This window comes from Trichomonas vaginalis, chromosome IV (assembly GCF_026262505.1).
Source record: "Trichomonas vaginalis G3 chromosome IV, whole genome shotgun sequence".
In the NCBI taxonomy this organism is placed as follows: Eukaryota; Parabasalia; order Trichomonadida; family Trichomonadidae; genus Trichomonas; species Trichomonas vaginalis.
Genome location: NC_067206.1, coordinates 6,500,522 through 6,519,121, shown reverse-complemented (window position 1 = coordinate 6,519,121; position 18,600 = coordinate 6,500,522). Strand labels below are relative to the sequence as shown.

General features: G+C 35.6%; 7 protein-coding genes and 2 pseudogenes across 9 annotated transcripts, besides 1 other annotated feature; 5 read left to right on the top strand and 4 right to left on the bottom strand.

Annotated features, from left to right (window-relative positions):
• Positions 1-7,221: part of a mobile genetic element that runs on past the window's edge.
• Positions 4,232-4,651, top strand: TVAGG3_0041880 (uncharacterized protein; the record flags this gene model as incomplete). The annotated part of the gene is made up of 1 exon (XM_051220773.1): positions 4,232-4,651. One exon carries the CDS (start codon positions 4,232-4,234, stop codon positions 4,649-4,651), a length of 420 nt encoding a protein of 139 aa, XP_051105759.1.
• TVAGG3_0041870 (uncharacterized protein) lies at positions 5,456-6,152 on the bottom strand (the record flags this gene model as incomplete). The annotated part of the gene is made up of 1 exon (XM_051220772.1): positions 5,456-6,152. A coding segment is annotated over one exon (697 nt), but the record flags the coding sequence as incomplete, so codon positions are not given.
• On the bottom strand, positions 6,190-7,087 carry TVAGG3_0041860 (annotated as a pseudogene). Its single transcript has one exon. A coding segment is annotated over exon 1 (898 nt).
• A 759-nt stretch (positions 7,222-7,980) lies between the features above and the next one.
• On the bottom strand, positions 7,981-8,975 carry TVAGG3_0041840 (kinase-related family; the record flags this gene model as incomplete). Its single annotated transcript, XM_051220771.1, has 1 exon — positions 7,981-8,975. A coding segment is annotated over one exon (995 nt), but the record flags the coding sequence as incomplete, so codon positions are not given.
• Positions 8,976-9,255: 280 nt separating this feature from the next.
• Positions 9,256-9,538, bottom strand: TVAGG3_0041830 (protein of unknown function, DUF4106 family; the record flags this gene model as incomplete). The annotated part of the gene is made up of 1 exon (XM_051220770.1): positions 9,256-9,538. A coding segment is annotated over one exon (283 nt), but the record flags the coding sequence as incomplete, so codon positions are not given.
• A 480-nt stretch (positions 9,539-10,018) lies between these two features.
• On the top strand, positions 10,019-10,651 carry TVAGG3_0041820 (uncharacterized protein; the record flags this gene model as incomplete). The annotated part of the gene is made up of 1 exon (XM_051220769.1): positions 10,019-10,651. A coding segment is annotated over one exon (633 nt), but the record flags the coding sequence as incomplete, so codon positions are not given.
• Positions 10,652-12,503: 1,852 nt separating this feature from the next.
• Positions 12,504-12,756, top strand: TVAGG3_0041810 (protein of unknown function, DUF4106 family; the record flags this gene model as incomplete). The annotated part of the gene is made up of 1 exon (XM_051220768.1): positions 12,504-12,756. A coding segment is annotated over one exon (253 nt), but the record flags the coding sequence as incomplete, so codon positions are not given.
• Positions 12,757-13,088: 332 nt separating this feature from the next.
• Positions 13,089-14,665, top strand: TVAGG3_0041800 (annotated as a pseudogene). Its single transcript has one exon. A coding segment is annotated over exon 1 (1,577 nt).
• Positions 14,666-15,545: 880 nt separating this feature from the next.
• TVAGG3_0041790 (protein of unknown function, DUF4106 family) lies at positions 15,546-15,893 on the top strand (the record flags this gene model as incomplete). Its single annotated transcript, XM_051220767.1, has 1 exon — positions 15,546-15,893. One exon carries the CDS (start codon positions 15,546-15,548, stop codon positions 15,891-15,893), a length of 348 nt encoding a protein of 115 aa, XP_051105753.1.
• Between the last annotated feature and the right edge of the window lie 2,707 nt (positions 15,894-18,600).

Sequence of the window (18,600 nt, the reverse complement as noted above, 5' to 3'; positions counted from 1 at the left end):
GTTTCAAATTGACCAGAAGTAAAAATAACACATAACTCATAGAATGGGTTCTTCTCATCTAGTTCTTGTTGTTGTGCAGCCATTTTAAGATAAGTGAAGTCTTACCCGACCAGGTGGTGCAATTAGAACTGTTATACCATTCTGAGCAAATAAGAACTTTTCATGTATAGGTTTATCTGAGCATTTTCTAATTCCTCTGTTCTTGTTTAAAACATTCTCAAATTTTTTGTCAATGTCAGCAAACTTTTTTTCTAACATATTTTTAGAAAAATTAAAATTTTTATCTTTTAGAAAATGTCTAGCGATTTCGCTATCTATATTCGAGACAAGCTTTTCGACAGCAAAACATCTGTCGACCATAAAATCTTACATAGTGTAAACAGAAAGGTGAATTTGTTCTAAAGTTCTGTTTCTGGGAATATGACCAGAACCATAAAACATTAAGCAGAGCAGTCTTAAAATTTGTCAATGACAGACTTGTTGACAGAGATGACGCCGATTGGAAAGATGAAGTCCAACAAAAGTTCTTAGAATGCAAAGAAGACACATGCGCTGTTCTTGAAGATGAAATAGAAAACAGAATAGATGAGCTATTAAGGACAAAGAACTTTTACATAAATATGGTTCGGAGAAATTTGACATAACTCCACCAGAAAAGAAGAAGAAAGAAAAGAAAGAAAAGAAAGTAGAAGAAGAGAAGAAAGAACCTGAACCAGTTCCAGAGAAAAGAAATTTGACATGTAAAAATAAAATTTTATTTTTAGAACATTTTCTGGGTCAATGTCAATGTTTCTCTTTCCTCTTTAGGAGAAACACTGGCTTAGACTCTAAAATCTTTTTACCCAATTTACCTTGAACTCTCAACTATTAGACTCATAATATTCATAGTCGTCTGCTTTCTTTGGTTCATAAGGTATAACAAGTTTGTATGCTTGCCTTCTTTAAGGTTTGAAACCTTCTGTCAAAACTTTCTTTGACTGTAACAAACCTTCTATGTCTAAGTCTTCAAATTTCGCACCATTTTAGTCACAATAGCAAACTTAACTGGTTCGATGTTCCAAACTTTGCTGAATGAAGACTTTTCAAAAAGGTAGAAGTAAACATTCAAATATGTGAATGGGTCTAGTTCTTCTTTTAAGTCCTGACATTTTACTGTTTTACTGAGATGAATTTTCATCTTTTCTATCGGATAAAAAAAATATTTTTTTAAAATAACTTAGAAAAATTATTTCTTTATATATTGCCATTCTGAACTTCGAAAAGATGTTTTATACCAGCATAGAATTTTTCTCTAGAGCTTGGTTCTTTATTTTCATGACAATATTTTCTATATTCTTCATATAAAGCCCTTTTTTCATACATTTCATAAGGACAATCTAACCAGAATAGCGCATATTCATTTTCGTTATCTAGGTCTCTATATGTTCTTCTGTTTGTAGAATTTCGCTTCTTATTTGTTCTCTATTTAGTTCTATGTCTAATATTGTGGCTTAAAAAGATGTTGGCAAGAAGGGTTTGGCGCTATGTAAAAAGTTAATTTTTCTGTCATCTTTTCTATCGGATAAAAAATATTTTTTTTTTAAAATTTACTCAGAAAAATTTTTCTTTGTATATACACCATTCTGTACGTCTAAAAGACTTTTGACATTTGCCAAGAATGTCGTTTAGACGTGTCATATAACCATATTCTTGACAATATTTTATACGAATCGTACAATGACCTTTCATCTAAAACACTCAAAGTCAGTTTCATCTATGAACAGTTCATATACACTCTTGTTTGCTTCTAACAATGTTTGTCTCTCTTCGGTATGTGAATTGTCTTGGATTGAACTTAGAAATATCTAATGTCATGAAATATGAGAACAAGTGGTTGTAAAAGTCAGATGTCAAAGTTTCTGCTAAGTCGTCAAAATATTCTGTATCTTGCATATATGAATCTGACGTTCTGACAACTACATATCTTCTGTCAGAACTTTCTAACTTCATCGGAACAGCATTGTTTTGAAACCATAATGAAGTTTGCAACATTTTCACAAACTCTTTGGTCTTTATATTTCTTTCAACAACTCCAACTTTGTCTGTTATAAGACTCTTCAAAGCATCTGAGTTCAAAACTTTTGTTGTATCTATACTTTGAAGTTCATTGCAAACTATAAGTTTCATATTCTCTATTGAGGAGTTAAACTTGCCACAGATGTTTTCTAAGTTTGTCTATTCGGGTTCGAATAGCCCTCTAACAGTTTGCATAAGATATCTGTAAAGAAAGTTTCTTACCGTTCCTGTTTTTTCCAATTATAATGAGAGCAGTTTCATTTTTAGCACTTGGATGTTGTAAGATGTTTGCAAACCAACATAAGATATACTCATAGACTCTTTCGTTTCCATTGCATATAATTTCTTTGACATGGTCTAACCAAGCTTCTATAATACTTTTCCATTCTACTTGTTTCATTTTATATCCAGTGAAGATAGAATAGAAGTTTGGAGAGAGGTGTATAGAACTTTATACTCAGAACTGAAAAATCTCTTAACTTTGACAATAAGATATCCCAAGCATCTAACATCTTCATGCCAACTTGTACGACTTTTATTTTCTTAAGTTTCTGTCTACATTCTTGTTCTGAAACTATTGTCGCTTTGGTTTGTTAAAGACTACATCCCATTCTTTCATAACATAACATTCTGGGGCAGAGTCGACATAAATGACTAAACGTTTCAAATTCTCGACTGCTTTGTTATAGTCTCAAATGGACACATATTTCTGAAGCTTGGAAGTCATAAAAATCTGAAAATCTATTCTGTACATTTTTATAAAAATAAAAAATATTTTTTTTTATTCTTGACTTTTGTTGTTGCATTTGTTGCATTTGTTGTCTTGAGCTATTTGTTGTTGAAGTTGTTCTTGTAATACAATACTTTCACCAGTTGCATCTTCCAATTCGAAACTTTCTGCCGTCATTGACAAATACATAGGACATAAAAGTTTTACAGGAACAAAGTTTGCGTCAACTAATTAAGTTTATTTTGCTAAAGTGTTTGAGTTACTAAAGGTGAAAATCTGCATTCGAATGAACAATAGGCAAACCAGCAGAGAAAGTTTGTTTTATACGCATAAGTATCTTTTGGTCATATAGTTTCTGTCGACATTCGAATAACACTTTGAACCTAAGTTTGAAACAATATATATAAATATGGTGTGCTTAAAGTCAATGGAAAGACATTCCTTGTATGACACCTTTTCCTGTTATAGGAAACTGTTGGTAGTAAAAACCAGAATAAGTTTTGTATTATAGCTCATATCGTTTATAGTAAACTCAGTCGGACATCCAAACATAATGAAACCTGCTCTAGTTGCAGCACATGTTACACCCGTACTTAAAGTATTAAATAAGTCAACAAAACCTGTTGTGGTATATCTGAGTAAGTATCTTTCAAAGGAGTATTTTTTACATTCACAACAATAAATCTTCTGGTGTCAAAAGAGCAAAACAGGCTTTTAGTCGTCATTGTGTTTAAAGTTAGTTTACAATACCGTCCTTGAGGACTTTGTAAGTTTGTTGTTATAGAATTATATGACTCAGGGTTTTTAGTCGTAATAGTATAAACCATTATATCTTCTGCCATTTACTTAGCAAATAAATTTTAATGAAATGTTGTGGTCGTCAAATATTTTTATGACGTCTGGGAAACTATACTTTAAGTTCAACGTTTCACCTCCTTTCATAACGTATATCTTGTCAATGACATTATATGAAACACCACAGCAACAATGTCGGGTTCTATTTCTTTGATGTTTATATCGTCTGCCTCTGTCAAAAGTTTCAATAGTTCTTTCAAGACTTCATGAGGTGCAATGACATATGAGTTCACTTTTACAGGGTTGTGTTCGACCAAGTTTAACATTATACTTAAAGCTTGACAAATCTTCTCCTGAGTTTGAAGTTTGTCTTTCAGTTGTTGGTAGTCGTTTCGAATATCTGCAACAGAACTTAAGTCTCTGCTAACTTCAGGATATGTTGGTTGTTCTTTTACAGGAACAATTGTTATACCATCTTCGTCTTCGTATGGTTTCCCCACTTCAACATCTCTGTCTTTGACATTGACAATAACACTTTGACTGTTTGTTTGAGTTGGTGAATTTAACTTCACATCTGCCACCGCCATTAAACCTTTTGAAACACTTACGCTTCTATTTTTCGGAAAATGACATTTTACTTAGAATAAAAAGATGGACGTATTCGAGTATCTCTTCGAATTGAAGCAGAACAAAGTTTACACACACAAACAATACAAATACATTGACAGAATAGTTCTTTATACAAACAATGGTAAATGTTATAGAATAGCAATATTTGCTGAACCAAAATATTTCCATAAAGCAAAGAAAGTTGGTATAACTGAAATGGTGAAAGTTCTTGACGTTGACAAAAATATAACAACAAAACTTACAGATATTTCTAAAGGTAAGTTTATCTTACAATATTATGTCAAAACTGGCGTACTGTCAATATTTGACGGAGAGAAGTCAGTTCAAGAACAACTTACTGACCTGCTGCCAAAATCTGCTCGATGGAAGCTGTCGTTATGCCAATCTGAGGAGCCCCAGCAGGTTTCATCGAACGAATCTTCAAAAGAGCATCTTCCGTGAAAAGTGCTATTGGTTTTGTAAACTTCTTTGCTCTCAGTTCATCTGGACCGTCTCTGTCACCAGTATATTGTATTTGTACAGTACCAACAGTTGAAATACCACCCATAAAGTCTTCTGAGTCAGCAAATGGAATGCCAAGCCAAAAGTTTGAACGGTCTCCATTTGTATATTGGTTTTTTGACCTCCTGTATGAGTCCATACTTTCACATATGGCATAATAGAACTTTGCATTTCAGGGTTAATGGTTGTTGTGAAGTTGTTGTTAAAGTTCATAGCATCTAATGTCAAGTTGTATGACCTCATATCCTCAACTGTAGAATATTCTTCTCTTGGATAATATTTGCCATCTATGTTTATATGATATTTAATACCGGGGTTGTAGAAACAAGAATAGTCATTTATAGTTCGTCTGAACAGTACAAACATAGTATCTGCATGTTTCATTGCAGTTGTTAAAGCAATATCTGTTCTTGCACCTGGGTCAGCACTTTGGTTTCCAACTTCACCTGCAAAGTCTTTGACAGATATTTGGTGTATAGGGAACATAAGTGGAACTGCAATATATTTGGCAGCTAAAGCATTTGAAATATCTGGGTCCAACATATAGACTGCAAGTCTGCTTTCTATTCTCTTGCATTCAAATTTTTCGCATGTAAACTTAACTGGGTCCCAAGCATCTCCAGCAGCATTGAAATAATAGTTTTACTTCAGTGTTGAGGTTTGAGAAACCAAAGTCTAAGTCAACTTTGTCTTTGCAAAATTCGGCGAATGACGTTTTATTTGTTCCCATTACGTCTGTAAGAGTGAATGGGTCTTGTGTTGGTGCAATGACTAAGTTATTTTTGCTTGGAGTAAGTTCGATAGAAATTTTTCCTGCCCAGTTTGGCAAGTATCTTAAAAACCTGAAGATGAGGAAAGATGACAAAGGAACTCTAAGTTTCAGTTTTACTTTGGTTACTGCTGCTGCAGTTTGTCCAGAAAGGTTAACATAAACTCCTGGAACGTTAGGGTCAAGTCTTCTTATTTTCTCAATGGTGGCATACTGGTCTGTTTGTTCTCTAGCTTGTGGTTGTACTGAGTTTCTCAAAGCGAACCATTCATAGTTTGCCCATGTTACTGTTTGAACTAAGTCAGAGTTAGAATATATCTTATATCCCATGAAAACTTCTGGAGCATATTGGTATCCGACATAGAAAATTCCATTGCAACCTTTCTTGTCAGACAACTTGGCAGAAGGTTTTATTTCAATGTCTTGTTCCACGTATAAGAATGAGTTGTCAATAGAAATAATATGAAACCTGTCGCAAGCAATATCTACTGTTGTTGAAGAACCTTCTCCAAACTCACCTACGTTTCCATAAGAAACAGCAGTTGTATATTCGTAAGTTCCAGGAACTATTTCTGACCTTCTAATGGCATTGTCGCATTCGTTATACCATTCGGAAACATTTCCGTTCATGGCATCCAAAACTGTTGGCGTTATATTCTGAGCGGCGTACATTTCATATGGGTAAAAATATAGAATAGTTGGATTTATGTCATAATTGTTTCGTACCAAGCTTTACTTTCTTCCTGACTGAGTTTTTAACTCTTCTTTTTCCTTCATTGCCACTACTTTCACTAGATGAAGTAACTTCTTCACTACTTTCACTTTGTTCTACTCTTCTCTTCTTCTTTGGTGTCGCTTTTGGTAACTTGCCCTCTGCTTCAAGTTGTTGCATCTTTGCCTCATGTTCACCTAGTATGTTGTAAATTTCCCATGTCCTTTTTGCCTTTGGGCTCTGGTCGCCCATCTCAGGTAACCTATATCCTAGAAAGATTTTGTCATAGTTTGTATTTGAGTCGTCGCTTATTGTTTGCATGACTCTTTCCTGAGTTTCCGGTTCAAGCTCTTCAAATATAGCTTGTCCATATGGAATAAGCTCGTTTCCAAATATATGTTTTTGTAGCCATTCTGGTTTTCTTTCCATGTTACCAATAATATCTTTTGTGAATGGGAAAGCTTTTACCCAATGTTTCAGTCTTGCGTCATTTATTTCTGTAGTTGGTTTTTATTTTGTCAAGGAACATGTTTTTCAATACTAACATTTCATTTGGTACTGTCCATTTGAGTTTTCCTTAATATTCATCCCTTCTCGGTTCATTGTCTGCAAAGTAAGTTTTTATGACATTTTGTAAACTTTCGTTTGCAAGGTCATGTACAATAGGTTCTCTTCCTTCTCTCTCCCTAACTTTCTTTCTAAACTCTTCACCAAATATACCATCTCTATGGTTCTGTGTAGTTCTTTGAGATAAATGTTCTAGAACGTCAGGTGTTATATTTCCTCAGCCATGTTCATTTCATACTGGTCAAAATATCTGCATGTTTCATATCTTTCAATGGCATTAAAGCGCGCTGAAAATACCAGCTATATCTGGTTCACCATTCACTTCCATTGCGTCTACAACTTCTTGGAATTGTGGTTGTAAGTTTATGAACCACCTATCCGGATTAGCTTATGACCCCATCTCATTGTAGTTCCATAGTCTGCAGAAACAAAAGTAGGTTTGTTTCCATATTGGTTAGGTTCTGAATGAACTTTAAACAATGTTTCATTTTTATATGTTTTGTTGAAATTTAACCTTTTATTTTCACCGAGTTTCAGCCAAAGATTGAACGTTATATGGTCGTAAGTAAAAAGGATTGTTGTATTTGCGTACATTTTCTTTCAGTACTTCCATTCTATGCTGAATATTTTCATCTGATGTTGGAGTCTTTTGTATGTCGGCGAACATTTTTCGATATTCTTCTACTATGTCAGCCGAATTTTTCTTAGACTCTTGGAAAGATTCCATATTCCCCGCATACACTTGTTGAGGGTCAAGATTTTTCGGCTGTTCCAAATCTTCATCTAGTTCTGTGAAGTTAGTTTCCAAAGGAGGGACTTGTTCGTTTCCTTCAGGCTCTTCTAGCTGTTGTTGCTGAACTATTTCTTCCATGTCTGGTTGTATCTGAACTTCTTCCTGTGGAGTTTCTTGTACCTCATCTGCTGGCATTTCATATATTCCGAGACCGTTTTTAAAAAGTTCCCTATCTAAGTCATCCGGACTCATAACCTTTCTTCTTTCGTTCCGTCTCTATTTTTTACGCGTTTCATGAAGAGAGTTGAATTATCATTTAGCTCTGACACCAAATATCTCGGAGTAAATTCAGTCATGTCATTTGGATGATATGCTATTAAATCATATCCCTTAGCGAGCTTGTATTTTCCAGGTTTGAAATTATATCCATTTGGTGCTGAACCATAAAGCTAAATAGGTTCGGGTCAGTATTTCCTTCCTTGAACTTTCTAATAGCTTCTTTATATCTGTCACTAAAGTCAAGAGTATCTGGGTAACCATAGTCTTCCTTAAGCATTTTTAAGAATTCTTGGTTTCCTTGTTCTCTACTTCTTTTATGTCCTTGCTCTGTTTGTGGTTGTTGTTGGTGCAGTGTTTTGAACTGTTGGTTGTGGTGCAGTGTTTTGAACTGTTGGTTGTGGTGCAGTGTTTTGAACTGTTGGTTGTGTGCTGGATTTTGAACTGTTGGTTGTTGTGTTGGTTTTGGTGCATGCCTGTGTCTGTGTCCATGTGACGATGTAAATGTTTTAGGTAGTCCTGGTGCAGGTGCTTCTCTTGGAGGGTTTGGTGGTATATAAGTTCCACTAGCTAGTATATAAGTTCCACCAGCTGGTATATAAGTTCCACCAGCTGGCACATATGTTCCATCTGCAGCATAATGTCCTACCTGACTTTTCGTTCTTAAGAAAGCATTTACTAGGTCTGTTTTGGTCTGTTGTAACTCTTTTTCTTGACTTTCCACAACAGTTGCTCTAACGGCGTCATAGGCACTTTGAACTGCCTGTCTCGTTGCTGCATCTGTTATTTTCGTCATATTTTGTGCTACTTCTCTTAACTCTTTGTCGAAACCTTCAGACTTCAGTTTCTTTCCAGATGAGAAGTCGTTCACTAGTTTCACCTTACTATGAAGAGCTTCGAAGGCGTTCTTAAAGTCAGCATTCATTAAAGCTTCATTTGAACTGTCTTCATCCGCTTGTATTTTTGTCCTTATTGACCCTATAAGTTGGGCTGCTTTGGCGTTGGCTTGGGCATCTAACCAGTCATTATTAGCTTTTATATATTCTGCGCTTTTCATTGCCTTTTGCATGGCTGCGTCGTTATTTTTACTTTCTTGTGCTAAGTTTTCATACTGTACGGTTTGGTTTTGCAACTGTAAAAGTTTTTCTGCCTTTACATTTGCTTCAACTTCTTTTTTATACTCATCGCTATCCATATATGTCTTCAGGGCTTTTTGTTTTATCTCTTCATCTTTCAGTACTTTATATTGAGTAGTATGGTTTTTCAAATTTATAACATCTTGTTCCATTTTTGCTACTTCTGCTGCTTTTTCTGACACTTTTTCGCATATTCCTCTGTACTTAGTTCTTTCAGTTGTTCTTCTTTCTTCTTTTTCTCTACGTTTAACTCATTGAGTTTCTTTGTCTGTCTGTCATATTCTAGTTTCTTTTCGTTTTCACTTATTTGTTTCTGTATGTCTATGTTTGACTTTTTGACATCTGTTATTTGATTTTTGAGTGAACTCAAATTCATTTGACTTTGAGGGTTATAAGCTGTTCCGTCTGCAGCTCCACCATAGCCTGCCATTTTCGCTAAAAGTGCCGCTCTTAAACCTCCACTCTGTGCACCAATAACTCGGTTTAAAAGCATAGGGTTGCTTGACATTTGTTGCAACATAGTGGGGTCATTCATAATTTGTTGTTGCAACTGTTGTTGTGGTGTCAGTTTTACTATTGGATGTTTCAATGCTCTCTTCCTCTTACGTATATTCTTACGTAGCTTACGTGGCATTTTAAGTGAAGTTAAAAAGCGGTTTTTGACAGATGTTTATATGACACTTTTTGTTCAGCTCAAAAAACTACTCGGTCAAAGTTTTGTCAGTTTTGTAAAATAACCGTCCTATCTCATTCTATAAGGGGAAAAAGGCTTCTCAAAGTATACTTCCTTGGAACGCCTGTAACTTTTCCTGTAGCGACGATAGACCCTTACTTGTCCGGACAAAGTTATACTATTTTGAGCGCTCTACAAAAAAGTCAACAGCGACGACTCTCAAAAACCGTTGTGTAAAAAGTTTTACCGTTGGACAAAAAAGTATATATAGAAAACAAAAAACGTTTATAGTTCATTCAATATTTGAGATGGAACGGTTTGCCAACGGTAACTATTAAATAAAATAAAAAAATAGACGGGGTTACCGTTGACAAAACCGTTTATTTCAAACTCTTATTTGAAAAAATAAAGTGGTCGGTTTTTTCACTTCATTTTAGCTCAATGTCATACCAAGACAGTAGCGATTCCGATTCAACTATCCAGGAAGAGGATTGTCATCCTCCACGGTCACTCCCAGTCCCAGATGACACTCCAAAGACTCGCTTTGACCCCGAGCAATCTAACTTCCAATTGCGCCAACAATTGCAGTCAAAAGCTGATGAATACATGGCTTCTTCTATAGAAGAAAGTATAGAACAGACCTCAGAGTATTCTACAGCTCTTGGTCAACTAGTTTCGGCGACAGTCCAATTCGAACAAATTTGTTCGAATTCAATTCAATATGCAGACGAACTTGTCCGCTATTGTCCCACTCTTGTAAGAGTACTTCAAGAACGACTCTTCAACCAGTTGCTTCCTACCTTACGCAGCCCAATTCAAATTCAATTTGCCCGTGCAGCCATAAACTTCACTCCGTACTCGTACAGCTATGACGAGGATGAACTAGCTGACGAGTACGGAGCCGAAAATGTTGGCTGGGTTTTTCGCACAACTCCTTGCGAATTCCAAGTTGAAATTGTCAACCATTTCCTCGTTCGTACTATTTCGTTACAGAATGAAGACAACGAAAAAGATGGAGTCATTCCAGGTGACCGTGTAAGAGTCATTTTCCAACGCAAAAGTGGACAAGAAATTGTATTCGAAGAATTGGTTTGCATATTCTTTAGCAATGGTCAAGACTACTGGGAAGGAAACTTGGTATTAGTCCCCGGTGAAACCATTTCTGTTTCATCGGATTTGAACCATCCATACAAGATATGGTTCAATTACGTTGCATATAACGCAGAAGACCCGAACTTTGACTCAGAATAAAAACTTCATTTATACTAAACATCTTCGGGGCTAGAGGGCGCAACGCGCCTGGAAGCCCTCCGAATAAAAACTTCATTTATACTAAACATCTTCAGGGCTAGAGGGCGCAACGCGCCTGGAGGCCCCACTACCTTTTTTTTTTTAAAACGGTGCTAATGTACTACATTAATCAATATTATAGCAACAATTTGATTAAAAATTTTCTTAGGGCAAAACTTTTCCGCGAATATTAGATTTTTGTAAGTTTAAATGTTAAAAACGGTGCTAATGTATTACATTAATCAATATTATAGCAAGTATTTGATTAGCAATTTTCTGAGGAGAAACTCGGATTTCGAAATATTGAGATTTTTTATGATTCTCCAGCAAAAATAAATTTGTTGTGTATCATAGTAGTTTATTATATCATCAATTTCGTTCACAAGATTTCTGAAGATTATTGCATTTCTTGAAAAGTTGAATATTTTCACTATCTGAGCGTGAAATATTTTTTCAGAACTGTAGTAATAGATAAAACTGTTTTGCCTGTCAAAGGGTCAAGGTTTACAACGTGTCACTTTTTGGTTTACGTGACTTTTTTTTTGTTGTTGTATGGATTTTGTATGTTTATTTAAGGATTTGTTCCTTATGAGGTATATATTCATACTATATACCTCATAAGGAGCAAGTCCCACTAGAAAGCTGGGAAACTTTCTTCGAATAACTTATCATTTGAAGAAAGTTTCCCAGCTTTCTACAAGAAACCAAAAACGAGAAAACTTGTTCGCAATTGTTCCGCATTGCGAGCAAGTTTTCTCGTTTTTGGCAGGGACTTGTTCCTTATGAGGTATATATTCATACTATATACCTCATAAGGAGCAAGTCCCACTAGAAAGCTGGGAAACTTTCTTCGAATAACTTATCATTTGAAGAAAGTTTCCCAGCTTTCTACAAGAAACCAAAGGCTGTGAGGCACTGATAATATATTTGTGCCTCACAGCCTTTGGTTTCATTTTTATATTATTAATAAAAATACAAAATAAAAAACTTAATTTTTTATTAAATTGCCACGTAAACCAAAAAGTGACACGTTGTAAACCTTGACCCTTTGACAGGCAAAAAAAACTCATGTTTTGATGACAAAATCTTCAACATTAGCATGTTAGAAAAAATTATGAGAATTTTTAAACGGCCAATATCGATCTTTGCATTCAAGTATAAAATTCTAGAAGCATGATAAATAATCGAAATGTTTCATATATGAACAATAGATCTGAAGCTAAAATACAAATTCTTTAATCAAATCGGAATATTGCAATTAAAAACTGTGCACTCGCGCATAATTTATAATAACATAGGGATATGTGATATTCAAGAAGGAAGGCAAGTGGGGCTTCCAGGCGCGTTGCGCCCTCTAGCCCATAAAAAATTTCTGAGGACGAGCCAGCCGGTGACTTTTTTGTAGAGCGCTCAAAATAGTATAACTTTGTCCGGACAAGTAAGGGTCTATCGTCGCTACAGGAAAAGTTACAGGCGTTCCAAGGAAGTATACTTTGAGAAGCCTTTTTCCCCTTATAGAATGAGATAGGACGGTTATTTTACAAAACTGACAAAACTTTGACCGAGTAGTTTTTTGAGCTGAACAAAAAGTGTCATATAAACATCTGTCAAAAACCGCTTTTTAACTTCACTTAAAATGCCACGTAAGCTACGTAAGAATATACGTAAGAGGAAGAGAGCATTGAAACATCCAATAGTAAAACTGACACCACAACAACAGTTGCAACAACAAATTATGAATGACCCCACTATGTTGCAACAAATGTCAAGCAACCCTATGCTTTTAAACCGAGTTATTGGTGCACAGAGTGGAGGTTTAAGAGCGGCACTTTTAGCGAAAATGGCAGGCTATGGTGGAGCTGCAGACGGAACAGCTTATAACCCTCAAAGTCAAATGAATTTGAGTTCACTCAAAAATCAAATAACAGATGTCAAAAAGTCAAACATAGACATACAGAAACAAATAAGTGAAAACGAAAAGAAACTAGAATATGACAGACACACAAAGAAACTCAATGAGTTAAACGTAGAGAAAAAGAAGAAAGAAGAACAACTGAAAGAACTAAGTACAGAGGAATATGCGAAAAAGTGTCAGAAAAAGCAGCAGAAGTAGCAAAAATGGAACAAGATGTTATAAATTTGAAAAACCATACTACTCAATATAAAGTACTGAAAGATGAAGAGATAAAACAAAAAGCCATGAAGACATATATGGATAGCGATGAGTATAAAAAAGAAGTTGAAGCAAATGTAAAGGCAGAAAAACTTTTACAGTTGCAAAACCAAACCGTACAGTATGAAAACTTAGCACAAGAAAGTAAAAATAACGACGCAGCCATGCAAAAGGCAATGAAAAGCGCAGAATATATAAAAGCTAATAATGACTGGTTAGATGCCCAAGCCAACGCCAAAGCAGCCCAACTTATAGGGTCAATAAGGACAAAAATACAAGCGGATGAAGACAGTTCAAATGAAGCTTTAATGAATGCTGACTTTAAGAATGCCTTCGAAGCTCTTCATAGTAAGGTGAAACTAGTGAACGACTTCTCATCTGGAAAGAAACTGAAGTCTGAAGGTTTCGACAAAGAGTTAAGAGAAGTAGCACAAAATATGACGAAAATAACAGATGCAGCAACGAGACAGGCAGTTCAAAGTGCCTATGACGCCATTAGAGCAGCTGTTGTGGAAAGTCAAGAAAAAGAGTTACAACAGACCAAAACAGACCTAGTAAATGCTTTCTTAAAAACGAAAAGTCAGGTAGGACATTATGCTGCAGATGGAACATATGTGCCAGCTGGTGGAACTTATATACCACCAAACCCTCCAAGAGAAGCACCTGCACCAGGACTACCTAAAACATTTACATCGTCACATGGACACAGACACAGGCATGCACCAAAACCAACACAACACCCAACAGTTCAAAATCCAGCACAACAACAACAACCAACAGTTCAAAATCCAGCACAACAACCAACAGTTCAAAATCCAGCACAACAACCAACAGTTCAAAATCCAGCACAACAACCAACAGTTCAAAATCCAGCACAACAACCAACAGTTCAAAATCCAGCACAACAACCTCAAACAGAGCAAAGACATAAAAGAAGTAGAGAAAAAGGAAACCAAGAATTCTTAAAAATGCTTAAGGAAGATTATGGTTACCCAGATACTCTTGACTTTAGTGACAGATATAAAGAAGCTATTAGAAAGTTCAAGGAAGGAAATACTGACCCGAACCTATTTAGCTTTATGGTTCAGCATAAAATCGGATATAATCTCAAACCTGGAAAATACAAGCTCGCAAAGGGATATGATTTAATAGCATATCATCCAAATGACATGGATGAATTTACTCCGAGATATTTGATGTCAGAGCTAAATGATAATTCAACTCTCTTCATGAAACGCGTAAAAAATAGAGACGGAACGAAAGAAGAAAGGCTTATGAGTCCAGATGACTTAGATAGGGAACTTGTTAAAAACGGTCTCGGAATATATGAAATGCCAGCAGATGAGGTACAAGAAACTCAACAGGAAGAAGTTCAGATACAACCAGACATGGAAGAAATAGTTCAGCAACAACAGCTAGAAGAGCCTGAAGGAAACGAACAAGTCCCTCCTTTGGAAACTAACTTCACAGAACTAGATGAAGATTTGGAACAGCCGAAAAATCTTGACCCTCAACAAGAGTATGAGGAGAATATGGAATCTTTCCAAGAGTCTAAGAAAAATTCGGCTGACATAGTAGAAGGATATCGAAAAATGTTCACCGACATACAAAAGACTCCAACATGAGATGAAAATATTCAGCATAGAATGGAAGTACTGAAAGAAAATGTATGCAAATACAATAATCCTTTTTACTTACGACCATATAACATTCAATCTTTGGCTGAACTCGGTGAAAATAAAAGGTTAAATTTCAACAAAACATATAGAAATGAAACATTGTTTAAAGTTCATTCAGAACCTAACCAATATGGAAACAAACCTACTTTTGTTTCTGCAGACTATGGAACTACAATGAAATGGGGTCATAAAGCTAATCCGGATAGGTGGTTCATAAACTTACAACCTCAATTCCAAGAAGTTGTAGACGCAATGGAAGTGAATGGTGAACCAGATATAACGGGTATTTTCAGCGCGCTTTAATGCCATTGAAAGATATGAAAGATGCAGATATTTTGGACCAGTATGAAATGAACATGGCTGAGGGAAATATAACACCTGACGTTCTGAACATTTATCTCAAAGAACTACACAGAACCATAGAGATGGTATATTTGGTGAAGAGTTTAGAAAGAGAGTTAGGGAGAGAGAAGGAAGAGAACCTATTGTACATGACCTTGCAAACGAAAGTTTGCAAAATGTCATAAAAACTTACTTTGCAGACAATGAAATGAGAAGGGATGAATATTTAAGAAAACTCAAATGGACAGTACCAAATGAAATGTTAGTATTGAAAAAACATGTTCCTTGACAAAATAAAACCAACTACAGAAATAAATGACGCAGACTGAAACGTTGGGTAAAAGCTTTCCCATTCACAAAAGATATTATTGGTTACATGGAAAGAAAACCAGAATGGCTACAAAAACATATATTTGGAAACGAGCTTATTCCATATGGACAAGCTCTGTTTGAAGAGCTTGAACCGGAAACTCAGGAAAGAGTCATGCAAACAATACGCGAAGACTCAAATACAAACTATGACAAAATCTTTCTAGGATATAGGTTACCTGAGATGGGCGACCAGAGCCCAAAGGCAAAAAGGACATGGGAAATTTACAACATACTAGGTGAACATGAGGCAAAGATGCAACAACTTGAAGCAGAGGGCAAGTTACCAAAAGCGACACCAAAGAAGAAGAGAAGAGTAGAACAAAGTGAAAGTAGTGAAGAAGTAACTTCATCTAGTGAAAGTAGTGGCAATGAAGGAAAAAGAAGAGTTAAAGATTCAGTTAAAAACTCAGTCAGGAAGAAAGTAAAGCTTGGTACGAGTGGGTTCTATTATGACACATAAATCCAACTATTCTATATTTTTACCCATATGAAATGTACGCCGCTCAGAATATAACGCCAACAGTTTTGGATGCCATGAACGGAAATGTTTCCGAATGGTATAACGAATGCGACAATGCCATTAGAAGGTCAGAAATAGTTCCTGGAACTTACGAATATACAACTGCTGTTTCTTATGGAAACGTAGGTGAGTTTGGAGAAGGTTCTTCAACAACAGTAGATATTGCTTGCGACAGGTTTCATATTATTTCTGTTGACAACTCATTCTTATACGTGGAACAAGACATTGAAATAAAACCTTCTGCCAAGTTGTCTGACAAGAAAGGTTGCAATGGAATTTTCTATGTCGGATACCAATATGCTCCAGAAGTTTCATGGGATATAAGATATATCTAACTCTGACTTAGTTCAAAACAGTAACATGGGCAAACTATGAATGGTTCGCTTTGAGAAACTCAGTACAACCACAAGCTAGAGAACAAACAGACCAGTATGCAACTATTGAGAAAATAAGAAGACTTGACCCTAACGTTCCAGGAGTTTTATAACCTTTCTGGACAACTGCAGCAGCAGTAACCAAAGTAAAACTGAAAACTAAGAGTTCCTTGTCATCTTTCCTCATCTTTAGGTTCTTAAGATACTTGCCAAACTGGGCAGGAAAAAATTTCTATTGAACTTACTCCAAGCAAAAATAACTTAGTCATTGCACCAACACAAGACCCATTCACTATTACAGACGTAAAGGGAACAAATCAAACGTCATTCGCCGAATTTTGCAAAGACAAAGTTGACTTAGACTTTGGTTCTCAAACTTCAACAATGAAGTAAACTATTATTTCAATGCTGCTGGAACTGCTTGGGACCCAGTTAAGTTCACATGCGAAAAATTTGAATGCAAGAGAATAGAAAGCAGACTTGCCGTTTATATGTTGGACCCAGATATATTTCAAATGCTTTAGCTGCCAATATATTGCAGTTCCACTTATGTTCCCTATACACCAAATATCTGTCAAAGACTTTGCAGGTGAAGTTGGAAACCAAAATCCAGGAGCCGCAGGTGCAAGAACAGATATTGCTTTAACAACTGCAATGAAACATGCAGATACTATGTTTGTACTGTCAGACAGCAACGAACTATAAATGACTATTCTTGTTTCTACAACCCTGGTATTAAATATCATATAAACATAGATGGCAAATATTATCACAAGAGAAGAATATTCTACAGTTGAGGATATGAGGTCATACAACTTGACATTAGATTGCTATGAACTTTAACAACAACTTCACAACAACTATTAACCCTGAAATGCAAAGTTCTATTATGCCATATGTGAAAGTATGGACTCATACAGGAGGTCAAAAAACTCAATATACAAATGGAGACCGTTCAAACTTTTGGCTTTGGCATTCCATTTGCTGACTCAGAAGACTTTATGGGTGGTATTTCAACTGTTGTACAGTTCAAATACAATATACTGTGACAGAGACGGTCCAGATGAATGAGAGCAAAGAAGTTTACAAACCAATAGCACTTTTCACGGAAGATGCTCTTTGAAGATTTCGTTCGATGAAACCTGCTGGGGCTCCTCAGATGGTATATAACGACAGCTTCCATCGAGCAGATTTTGGCAGCAGGTCAGTAAGTTGTTCTTGAACTGACTTCTCTCCGTCAAATATTGACAGTACGCCAGTTTTGACATAATATTGTATTATAAACTTTCCTTTAGTAATATCTGTAAGTTTTGAAGTTATATTTTTGTCTGTTCAAGAACTTTCACCATTTCAGTTATACCAACTTTCTTTGCTTTATGAAAATATTTTTGGTTCAGTAAATATATGCTATTCTATAACATTTTCCATTGTTTGTGTAAAGAACTATTCTGTCAATGTATTTGTATTTTTGTGAGTATAAACTTTGTTCTGCTTCAATTCAATAAGATATTCCGAATACGTCCATCTTTTTATTCTAAGTAAAATGTCATTTCCGAAAATAGAAAGCGTAAGTGTTTCAAAAGGTTTAATGGCGGTGGCAGATGTGAAGTTAAATTCACCAACTCAAACAAACAGTCAAAGTGTTATTGTCAATGTCAAAGACAGAGATGTTGAAGTGGGGAAACCATACGAAGACGAAGATGGTATAACAATTGTTCCTGTAAAAGAACCAACATATCCTGAAGTTAACAGAGACTTAAGTTCTGTTGCAGATATTCGAAACGACTACCAACAACTGAAAGACAAACTTCAAACTCAGGAGAAGATTTGTCAAGCTTTAAGATAATGTTAAACTTGGTCGAACACAACCCTGTAAAAGTGAACTCATATGTCATTGCACCTCATGAAGTTTGAAAGAACTATTTGAAACTTTTGACAGAGGCAGACGATATAAACATCAAAGAAATAGAACCCGACATTGGTTGCTGTGGTGTTTCATATAATGTCATTGACAAGATATACGTTATGAAAGGAGGTGAAACGTTGAACTTAAAATATAGTTTCCCAGACGTTATAAAAATATTTGACGACCACAACATTTCATTAAAATTTATTTGCTAAGTAAATGGCAGAAGACATAATGGTTTTATACTATTACGACTAAAAACCCTGAGTCATATATTCTATAACAACAAACTTACAAATCCTCAAGGACGATATTGTAAACTAACCTTAAACACAATGACGACTAAAGCCTGTTTTGCTCTTTTGAC